Source organism: Myiozetetes cayanensis, unplaced genomic scaffold (genome assembly GCF_022539395.1).
Source record: "Myiozetetes cayanensis isolate MyiCay16 unplaced genomic scaffold, myiCay2020 scf2-11, whole genome shotgun sequence".
Classification (NCBI taxonomy): domain Eukaryota; kingdom Metazoa; phylum Chordata; class Aves; order Passeriformes; family Tyrannidae; genus Myiozetetes; species Myiozetetes cayanensis.
Window position 1 is genome coordinate 3322710 of NW_026087411.1, and position 11767 is coordinate 3334476.

Below are 11767 nucleotides of genomic sequence, written 5' to 3' on the forward strand. Positions count from 1 at the left end.
GTAAACTCAAGTTTCCACAGTTCAAAGTTTGGCTGAGAATAAGAGTTCCTCTTTAAAAAGGTTAGTTGTTACCCAGAGTAGGACCAGGAGCATTTCCACCAAAAGGGATCATGGGAGCTTCATTTTCATTACAAAAACACAATGTTGGCTGTCCCAAACCACACTGCATTCAACTGGCAGCTTTGCTGTTCTCATCTTCACATAACCCACATCCCTCTGCTTCTCTACCTGACCCTCAGTTCCCAGGAGGTTCCACCTGCACATCCTGCATTTGTAAAATAATCTGTCACCTTCACCTTCCAAAATCTTGGGCATCAAAAAAAATAAAATAAAATCATAGATTACAGAAAGTTGGCAGGGTAATTTTTTTTTCCCCTCCATGGTCAGCAGCAGAAGTTTATCAGCTAGATTTTAACCTGTATGCTGACTTAACTGGCAGAAAAACTGACTGAAATCAAGGGAATTTTCATGAAAAAAAAACAAACATTCATAAGCAAAATGCTTCACAGGAGGTGATTTCAGCCACTGCTGTAAATTTATAGACTTATGTGCAACTGATCCAGGCTCCCAATACACTTACAAAAGCCCCTAACAAAGTTGACAGGACGAATATTTACATCAGACAGTGGCAGATGTAAACCCTATGAAATGTCTATATTCTACAGGCACACATCAATATTTCTGTCAGGTGACAGCTAACCAAAAATGTTCATTTTGCTTCCGAACTTCTTTCTGTAGGTGAAACTTCTTTAGCTTTAACAACCAGAATGGCAGGTCTAGTTTAACTCCACAAAAGCACCAGATGGCCAAAGCTCAATGAAAAGCCTGAGGACAAATTAAGGACAGACCTCATCTTCAAGTCTTTTTTTTTTCCCCCACTTGGTATTTCCTCGAGTCAAGAAAAGGACAGGCACCTCCAGCAATCTGCCACACCTACCCCTCATTATCTGCTCCAATGTCTCATTTGGATTCCTGCACCTTAAACTCTGCACCAGGTTCCTGCTGTCCAGGTTTCTACTCCTTTTCTCCACGTGTGGCTTCAGCTCTGCCCTCTGCAGTGTCCTGTTCACCTCTTCCCCATCCTAAAAATACTCCTTTTTCCCTGGACTCCCATATAAAACTGAACAGCAGCAGGAATAAAACCTTTGCATACAACCCTCACCTGCACATCCTTCCACCATTCCATGTTGGAAAGGCTTCTTCATCCTGCCTCAACATCCTGCAAGGTGTTCTACTTTGGTTCTAAACTTCATTTGACTTGGTGGTTCTAATTTTTTTTTGTATTTCCCTGACAGTTGGATACACCAAGCCCAAAACAGCCACTGACACCAATTACAAAACATCATCAGCCTTCCTGAACATCCTGCAAGGGGCCTTTGGGGTTTTTTTTCCTTTTTTTTTTTAAGCTACATTTGACTTGATGGGTTTAATTTTTTATGTTTCCCTGATAATTAGATACACTAAACCCCCCCAAAAAAATCACTGGCAGCAATACCACAGCTCTGGCATTTGAACTATCAAGATTTTTAATCAGCTTCAACAGAACAACCTTCACCTGCACATCCTTCTCGCCATACCCTTGGAAGGGCTTCTTCATTCTTGCCTGAACATCCTGCAAAGGGCCCTCTGGGTTTTTTACTTTGTTTTCAAGCTTCATTTGACTAATTTCTGGTTTATAATTAGCCCCAAAACAGTCACCTACACCACTTCCACAGTTCTGCCATTTGACCTATCAGGTTTTTCATCAAGTACTGCAGCAGGACAACTTCCAACTGCACATCCCACTGGAAGGGCTTCCTCAGCCTGCCTGAACACCCTGCAAGGCTTTTTTACTTTGTTTTTAAGCTTCATTGGATTTGATGGGTCTAATTATTTCTATCCCCCTGACAATGAGACACACAAAAAAGTTAAGACACCTTTCAACAAGTTCTGCCATTTGAACTGCGGGGTTTTTAATCAACCGCTGCAACGTGGGAACCCCTTAAAAGAATTTCATCAAAAACCCTCTGCTTATTCCTAATTCCCTAATTCACTGCCCAGTTATGAAGATGAGGGACAGGCAACAGCAAAAACTCCAAAAAAAAAACCAAACAGGCAATGATCCCTTATGGTAGAAATCTCCACGGCACCTTTTATTACTTATTTTATGCAGCGAATCCCCTTTCCCCTCCCACCTCCCAAGAACCAAAAAAAAACAAAAAAAAAAAATAAACAATTGATGAACAGAATAATTGAGTTAAAGGGAATCAAAAGGGTAGACCTTGTGGAGGCCTGCCGTCAAAGCCTAGCTGTGTCAGTTGCACAGGAAGACACCCCTTTTCTTCCTATTACAAGCAATCAACATAATGGAACATTATGATTAATATCAGGTAGTGTTAACAAGCTTTCAATTAAAGAGAAAAAAAGATGATCGCACAAAAAAAGCCAAATGTCAGAGTGCAGAAATCGAGCACCACATCATTTGCAGTTTTATGGTAAATGGAAGAATTCTTTACCTGTTGCTTTCTTTCTGTTCCTCTAATCATCTCATTTTTTCACAAGACACAATTTTGAGTTTTTAAAAATACTGTTGATAAATCGACTTAAACATTAGTAATGTCTGTCAGTATAAAAAGCAAAGTTTACCAGGCAAGCAAACAGGCAAACACTGTTACTTAAAGGTGTTACTTTGAGGAAGTTCTTTAAACTGTTTTCCCCTCAACTTCAGAGAGCAAGGAAAAAAAGAAAAATATGGAACTGCTTCAGGAATATCACATGACTTCAGAAACCATCCAAACACGACTTTTTTTCTGTTTGAACACAGTGTGTATCCAGCAGAAAAACATGCATGTCAGTTATCTGAGATAATAATCATCAACTTCAGACAGTGAAAACACATTTTAGGTTCAAACTTAAGAAGTCTTAAGGCAAAGCAGTTAAAATTGCAGGAAAAGCCCTGACTGGTGCCCCTTTTAGTCTCTCCCACGATGGATGGATGGATTTCACACAGCAGTACAAAGCAAACGTGTTCTGCACAGCAGTAAAGACTGATCTCACACTACAGAGTTTGGGGGGCTTAATTAACTTTCATGGACTGCTCAAAATCTTCAAGGTTTCTATTTTAACACTCCCAGGGACCGATTTTCTCCTCAGTTAAGTGCACGTGGCTTTTACTGTGATTACAAACAGCCAAGCACTTCCCCAAGGACAAAACGTGGCTCTAGGAGAGTTGTGACTCGGATGTCCGCAGACACACCAGTCTTTGCAACTGGCTTTTACGTGCCTTCAGAAAAATTTGGGGTTTCCAATTTAGCTCATCCTCAAAAAAAAAAAAAGGGGGGGGGAGGAACTCTTGTCAATGTAAAAGGAGGGCTAAATATTTTATCCATTTACAATTCTTGTTTAAAGCCGACTTTGAGAACAAGGCAATTAAAAAAATGCGGTTGGATAATCAAGAAAGCCTGTGGCTAAAAATGAGATACCTTCCTCAAAGTTTATGAATGGGAGAAAGAGGAGAACTGAATATAAATAAAAGTTGATTTGCTTACTTTGGTGTTCATGTTCTGAGAGAACTCCAAAATTGTATCAACTCTTGTCCACGCATCGGGATGTTCTTTTAAGTGAGTCAACACTTCCTGTGCCATTCTTTGCTAAAAGCAAGTTTGATTAAAAACAGTGTTAGTGGGAGATTATTTAAGAAATTACATACTCTCAGTGAAGACATCAACATGGAACACTTTAAATCCCTCATCCAAGAGTTAGGCCGACCTCAACCAGCAGCAACAAGTCCCTTAAGCCTCCCTCTGTGCCAGCTGAAGTTTATTACCAATCAAACTTCAAAAGCCACTGATGCAAGACAAGAATTACTTTCACTCTTCCATACCAAATGAATCCAGACCATCACACGTTACAGGGAAAGTCATCTTGATAAAACTCCACTCAAGAGCAGCCAAAGTTTCTAGCTGCAGTGGAAACACCCCTGGGAAGTGGCAGCCTCGAGGAGTGCTGCATCACACTGCAAAGCTGCTGAGCTAGGAATCACAGGCTGGATTTTGAAGAATCCAGGAGCAGAGCATTAGAGGTCTCCAATCCCTGCTTCTGAGGAATCCTTGGTGCATGTGACAGCTCACAAACCAGGAATAACACTGACTGGGGGGGGAGGAAGGGAGTTGGTCATGCCGATGGTTGGCTCTTCCTGGGGACTGACATGATCAATTATTGTACAAGATGCTGTGGTTTCAGCAACTTGCAAAACCTCATTTGAAGCAATTACACGTTGGAACAGCTGGATTCATTTCAGTCACCCTCTTCAAAGGCCTGCATGTCCATAAGCATTTTTTAGGGAGCCAAAATGATGTCTGCTATTTCCAAAAGCGCAGCTGTACTGACAAACCTCGCTGCAAATCACAGCCCCTACAATTATCAGACACTGCCTTACCAACAAAAGGAACATTCACAGGTAACTTAGAACTTAGTTCATCCTTTCACTGCTCTCTGCAGAGCCAATTCAATAGAATTACAAAGCAGTTCAAGCTTTACTTCAGGATTAACTTCAGCTGCTACAACTTTACTACAGCCATGCAGATTTCTGGCCTGCTCCAAGGACACACCAGAGCTAATCATCAACTGGCACAAGAAAACAGTATTTTCAGTAAGACAGAAACCCAATCAAGACCCAAAATCTACATACATATAATGCAAGAAACAGACAAACTGGGTATGGGATTTACAAAATAAAACTGGAAGCCACAACAGTGAAGAGCAAAAATGCCTAAATTATCTGTAAAATCCTGGCATCCCTACGTGGTATAAATGATCCTAGTGGTGCAATTCCCAGTCTGACAGTGACTCTGTGCAGCAGGGAAGTCCCTGCAGGTTTGACATGGACAAGTACCACACAAACACTGGTTAAGGCCAGTGGAGCCACGTTGTTACAGTATGGCAGCAGAATTAAAAAAAAAAAAAGAAAGAAAAAAAGGATAAATCAGCGCTTTTGATACGATTCAAAGAGGGAAGGAATAGCTGCATTACTTCCAGGGTCAATCTGAGAGTGTGTTTTCATACTGGCCTCCTTTCTGCTTCTAATACTGGTGACATGTCACAGGATCAAATTTCAACACCAACAAACTACAGACACTCCACGTCCCTCTCCTAAACACTGGAATGTTCAACTGTCATACCCACTAACCCCTCCCCTTTCTGGACATCAACTCCTGTAGTTTCTGAGCAGCATAAATTTAACAGTAATGCTCAGTCAAGAACAAAGCCTCGTGGTGGTGTTAGTACCAAGAAGAAATCAGCAAATAATCCCTGTGGCCAGGTGAAGGTTTAACAGCTCAGTGGAATGAGGAGTCTGGGAGGAGAGCAGGAAACCACCCAGGAGTTGTATGAAATCTCCTTAGTCATGTGTGGGGTGGGGACACCCGTTCTTTTCAGGAAGTAAACCCAAAAAAAAAGCTAAGAAGAGAAAAACATTTAAAGGTTTAGGAGAGAAAATAGCTTCTTTCTGGCCTAACACAGATGAGCAGATAACAATTTTGCAAGCAGAGATAAGATTGAAGCAGGAGGAGGAGACAGGTGAATCTGAAAGCAAGTTCAGCACAGGCCATCCAGGCTGCATTTTAAACCTGTTTTACCCCAACATTACCCTAATCTAGTCCAGGTAAACCATTGCTAAATCTTCCCAATTTTAATATTTCGTTTCCTCAACTTCCATTATTCCTGTCACCCGTTCTGATTTGAGCTCTCAGACTCCACACAGAGCCATCTTTTTTCCTGTAGGACCCTTTGAACTCCCTGGGAGAGGTAAAAGCTCAGACTGACTGGAACATCTCCACCTTTGGAAATGTACTAAAACAGCTAAAAAGCTTTTATTAGTACATGTATTTCAAATAACTTTATATCATAATTCACTTCTGCCAGTTAAGACACCACCTCTTGAATTTTTTTGCTTCTTATTGCAATTATTTTCCAAACACTGGAGACTAAAATCCAGCTTTTTTAAGTGAAGCAACTTCTCACAATGCCACAACAATGGCAATTTGATAATTCTCTTTTAGTGTTAATCCCTTATTTTCCTCAAAAACCTTCCCAACTTTTTCAAGTCCATTCAAACCAAGCAATGCTATAAACATCCCTTGTTTTGTAAGGCAGCAAACAAACACAGCACAAAACAAGTGCTCAGAAGTCCATACTTTGAAGGCAAAAAATACAAGTATTCACTGTCATTTGAGCATTAAAAAAAAATTCCAGCAAGGGCCTATTTGAATTTAGGACACTCGAAATGCAAATATTTCAAATCACAGCAAGGTATTTCAAAACCTGTAGGAATTCACATTAGTAAGCCTTACAAAAGCTTTTTTTTTTTCCCTCTGAACAGATAAACAAAGCAAGTATATTGTTGTTTATTCTAACAGCTGGAAGGAATAGAAAAGCATCGACTACTTTGCCTCATTTAATTCACTTCTTATTGTTGTACAAGACTATCTTGGTGAGAGATGCCTGACATTGGAACTCCTGATTTGTTGAGCAGGGACAATTAAAATCTGCCAGAGGAGGAACTGTGCCAACACCCTCATAGCAATGCTTGCTTCCAACATTTCAGTCTTATTTCCAAAGCAGTTCAAGAAATAGATAAAAGCAATACAAGATTCACTTTCAAGGCAACATAAGCAAAGACACAAATGCACCCAGGCCCTACATTTCAACTTAGTAATTCACAATCTGCACCAAGCCCAAATAGTGCCAAGAACCACCTGTGCAAACAGCAGTGGGCAAAAAAAGACCAGACACAAGAGAGGAACAAACTCTTCTCTTAGATATGTGTGACATGCTTCTTTATAAACAGAGTAAATAACATCACTAACATTGTTCTGTTAAATACGATTTCTCAGCGAAGCCAACGTTGAATTTATGGCTTCACAGTCCTGTCCATGAGAACAAGTAACTGGTAATTCAGACCTTCCTGAAGAATTAAGTCAGAAAAGGTGAGCTGCAAGCAGAAGTGACCTTGCTAACACCTCTCCACAGCAGAAGGCAAGCTAAAAATGAACACACTCCAAACATTTTCCTAAGTGTCATTTCACAATAGGAATTCACAGGACATTCACAGTGACATGCCAGTCACCAGCACAGTAACTTCGCTAATAGGCCTGATTTTTAATGAATTCATTTTTTTTAACTGATTTGTTCTAAGGTTAAACAGGGTCAACAAGAGCAGGTTCCAAGCCCACCTTACCTGTGCACCTTCTCCATGGTACAAGCAGTTCACCACATTGTCCAAGAGATTGATATCCAGTTTCTGGTTAAAATCCAGCAGCTGACGAGCTGCATGGTCTGCTAACATTGTCATAATTGCTGGCATAGATTACTGCAAAAGAAATTTGAAATAAAAATAAGGATCAATTAGTAAGAAATTATGATCAGGTGCAGCTGCAAAGCAAGTGTTTCAACTTAGCTCATCCCACTGAAACGAGATGCTTGTGTCTGCAGTAGGAGGTAGCACTGAATCCAACCCTGCTTTGGCTGGGAGAACACAACAGGATAAACTGCCTTTTTTTTTTCCCTGAAAAATTCATACATTACTGCCCCAACTCATCTCTCAGGGCTTTCAACAGGTAAAACATTCAATAAGAACCTGACTGGTCAATGGGCTGCATTATCAGCACCCTAGAACTTATTTCAACCCCTAGTAGTCCCTAAATAAGTGTCAACCAGTAACTCTGCTGGTGGGAACCCCTCAGATCATTACACCCAAACCCCCCACACGGGCCATCTCAGCCCAATATCGAGTTCCCAAAGCAAACAGGCACATTTAAGGGAGTTCTAAAAGCTTTTAAACACTTGGGCCTGCAGCTGAAACGTGATCTACACACACAGGCAAGAAATGAGCCAGAGGGCATTTTTCAACTACTTGAGGGGGGGAGAAAAACACCACCTTGCAAGTTAACTACATACAAGTAAAAAAATGACCACTGAAACCAAATAAGTTGACTGAAGACACTTTGAGAACACGAAGCAAAGGGAGTGTTAAATCAGCAGGTTACTCTGTGCCACGTGAGAGCAATTCCAACTCAAATGGAATTCTACTGGAGCTTTCAGGTCCCCTAAAAGCAGGGACACACTCTTTAACTCTTTGTCCTAGACAGAGCAGCCTCAATATTACACAAAGGGGAGTCAGGTGGGGTGTGCATGGAAGATGCTTCACCAGCCAAAGAGTGGTACAAGAAAAAGATAATCGTGAAAAGCAGGAAAATTAGCCAGAAGCCATAAGATTTTGTATGGTAAATTATACTCTACCCTTTTCACACACACACACACCACTCATGCTGGAGACACCTAATCAAGTTTATTGCCCTTTTCTCACAGTGACTGTTAAGACATAATCCCACCCTCCACCTCTACAGCAGCTCTGTGCCACTCACCCCCTCTTTTCAGAGCTCTGCAAAGGTACAAATTTGATACAAAACTGCTCTTTCAACCAGCCAGAAGTCAAGCCTGGACAACTGCAGGATCAATGAAAAAGTTTCACTAGAGCCATGTGCATACTCGGAGAGATACAATCTGAAACTCTTCCAGAAACACACCCAGCCAACCCTTCTTCGGGGTAACCCGAAGTCAGGTGTGCTCTTACTAAAAACTCCATGTGTAAGTAAGAATTTGATTTATGCTTTATGTATTTTAGTCATGCTCAAAAGTAAGGAGCAAGACAAACCTGTGTCTCAACCCTTGTAACTACTAATTAATTAAGTGAAAGTCCTACAGTATCATTCAGACAAGGAAAGTCTTTTGTTCAGAAATGCGTATTTGCAAGTAGTCTCAAGCGCTTTCTTTTACTTCTATATATAAAAATAGCTTCAAACCCAAATATTTTAATTGGATTTTCAAGTTAAAACGTCGGTATCACTACATTAGTTTGGAGGGCTCCATTCCAACACCAGTCAGTCTTTTTTACATCTACCTGGAAAACCAGAAGGAAATGAACACCCAGTAGAAAACAAAATAAATTAACATTTAATTAACGCTCCCTCCCCCAGCTCCCAAAGTTTTCAAAATCGCAAGGCGAAGTTTGGAAACGAGAAACAGAACAGCAGGGAAGGCTGAGTTCACTCTTGATGTCATTCCTTTGGGTCAGGAGGACACTTGGAAATGTCACCTGGCAGACGAGGAGGGCACTGAGCAACAGCACAGGAAGGAAAGTGCCCCCGTGGACGGGACCAGAGCAGTGAATGCTCCCTCGGCCACGCGGCTCCAGGCACGCCCTTTTTTTGTCCACATCTGGGCCTCCAGGGCTCAAGCGGGAGCCGGGAAAGCGCTCTCCAAACTGCCCCAAATGGCCTCAGGTAGGAAGGACCATTCATTCCAGGTCGGAGCCTCCCTCGGTGGTTTCCACGCAGCCCCGAGAGGGCAAAGGAGGAGCCGCGTGACCAGGAGAAGCCATTCACCACATGGGAGCAGAAAGGAAATGTTTTGAATAGGGCCCTTCGCCACTCCCAGCATTATCTTCGGAACGACCTACACCTCCCCGGCAGCTGCAACGCAGAAATGGCGGCTTCGTGGTCAACACCAACTGCGCCCAACTCCTGACACGGTCCCCACACGGAGCTCGTAATCTCTGATTTACTCCGCTCCCGCACTTCTCCCTCCCCCATCGCGCCCAAACTCCGGATCGGGTTTAAACCTCAGCTCCAGGAACCCGCCACTGATCAGTTCTTGATTGCCAATAAACGGGAAAACAGAAACTAAAGAGGGAAAGTTTAAAAAAAGAAAAAAGGAAAAAAAAAATCTGAACTACAACCTACAACATGGCAAGAATGTGACATCTACCGAAGGTCAAAAGAACTGCATTTACAGCACTGTTTACACAGTTATCCCAACTCTCGATGACCCTGGACCTTTAACACAACAGTTTGCTTGTTATGCTAGACCCGATTCATTTCGGCAGCACAGCAACAAGAGCAGGCATTTCATAGGAAGAAATGTTGAGTATTCACCACGAATCCTAGAGCACCTTCAACCCAGCTATTTAAAGCTCACTGGGGGCAGCGATTAAAAAAAAAAAAACCAAACCACCCAGTGAGAGTAACTGCCCCATTCCCAAGCACGCCATGCAAGTGAAGTGCCCTCCTCTTCCAAGGAATCAGCTGCATCACTCGCAAATCCCACCCAGGAGTGGCGAGCGGCTGGAAACGCCGCGCTCGCATCACACTCCACACACCAGCGACGGCAGCCCAAGCACCTCTCCCCCTCTCGCCGCTTCACACGTGAAGCGGGAGGACGAGCCGGATTAAATCACATCTGCCCCGCACCTCGGAGCGCTCCTCTCGGGCTGGAAATAACTCCCACCCACCCGTCTCGGCGGCCCTTCCCCGGCTGCCGCCGCAGCGCCGCGGAGGGCGGGCAGGGCCGCGATTCCCGGGAAGCGGCTCCCGGGAAGCCCTTCCCGGGAAAGGGCGGCGGGACCCGGCTGGCGGCGGGGAACGAGCCCGGGCGGTGGGTCGGGCGGGCCGGGGCCCTGCGGAGCGCGGCGGCCCCGCAGCCCCTCCCTCCTCCTCCTCCTCCCCTGGGCTCCAGCCCTGCGCTCTATACAGGGCTCCCCCACGTGATGCAGGCGGACGTTTCAATACTGCTGCACAGACACACGCACACACACACACAAAAAAATATTTCTGGAAACTTCCACTCCTAATAATTTACAGATTATGCCGCACGGGGTTCGCCCGTGCCCGGCCCCGGCCCGCCCGGCCCCTTCCCCACGAGGAGCATCCCCCGCTGCCCCCGCGGCCGCGCTCGGCCGGGCCGGGGATGCTCGTACCCCGAACCCCATCGCGGCGCACCCCCGCCCCTCAGGGCTTCTCCGCGGGATCCATCACCGCTCTGCCGGCACACACCACGCTCCGTACCCACCGCACGGGCACGCATGCGGATGAACACCCCACCAAAAATCCCCCCTCTGCCCCCTCCTCCTTCCCCATCGCGACCCCCCCACACACACCTCAGCCAGCCCTCGCTTACCTAGGGGTTTCTCACAGCCTCTTCCTTCAGAAAGTAGGGGCGGGCGAGCCAAGTTTCTAACCACCACCGCACGCCACCAAAAAAAAAAAAAAAAAAAAGAAGACCACCAAAAAAAAAAAAACCCTCTCGATTAAAAAAAAAAAAAAAAAAAAAGGAAGGAGGGAAAAAAACCACCACGGAAGAAGGAAAAAAAAAAAAAAAAAGAAGCCACACCACGGAAGGAGGGAAAAAAAAAAATCACCACTGAAAGAGGAGGGTGGGGGGAGGAAAACGAGCGCTCGCTGCTCGGCGGTGGGTCGGGGTTAGTGGCGCCACTCCTCCTGCCCTCGCAGCGTGCCCGGCCTGGCTGCACCAGGCGCCCGCCGCGGCCCCCGGGGCTCCGCGCCCGGCTCCGCTCCGCGCCTTCCCCTCAGCCCCGCCGAAGGGGCCGGCGCGGCGCTGCGGCCTCGCTGCTGCGGGGGGATCGTCCCCGGCTGCGCCTCCCGCGCCGCCCAGGCCCGGCCCCGCCGGCTCTCGCTGCCCCTGCGGCTGCCGCCCTCCCCGCCCGGCGCTCAGTTCGCCCCCATCCCCGCCGCCCCCCCGCCTGGAGCGGCTCGCACTAAACTCGGCGACCCCCTCGGCTTCGGGTCCCCTACGAGCGGGTCACACACGCGGCGGCGGCGGCGGGGACTGAGCGCGGCGCGTCTCCCCCTCCTAATGCCACAGGCTCGGAACCGGCTCAAACCGGTTCAGACTGGGAGATTCCATCTCGGTTTAGTTTTCAGCCCATGGCGCC

The 11767-nt window shown here is 45.5% G+C and overlaps 1 protein-coding gene across 2 annotated transcripts in view; it reads right to left on the minus strand.

Annotated features, from left to right (window-relative positions):
- XPO1 (exportin 1) overlaps positions 1–11150 on the minus strand; it is a 31322-nt gene extending 20172 nt beyond the window's left edge. Inside the window, exons 1-3 of one of the 2 annotated variants that reach the window (XM_050315028.1) lie at positions 10993–11150; positions 7217–7348; positions 3528–3629 (exon numbers count right to left, since the gene is read on the minus strand). In XM_050315028.1, coding sequence (XP_050170985.1) covers positions 3528–3629; positions 7217–7342 — 228 coding nt within the window. In that variant the 5' untranslated portion in view covers positions 7343–7348; positions 10993–11150. Of the gene's footprint in view, positions 1–3527; positions 3630–7216; positions 7353–10992 lie in introns of those variants that run through there. The other variant, XM_050315029.1, reaches the window with a different exon arrangement.
- Positions 11151–11767: the final 617 nt, after the last annotated feature.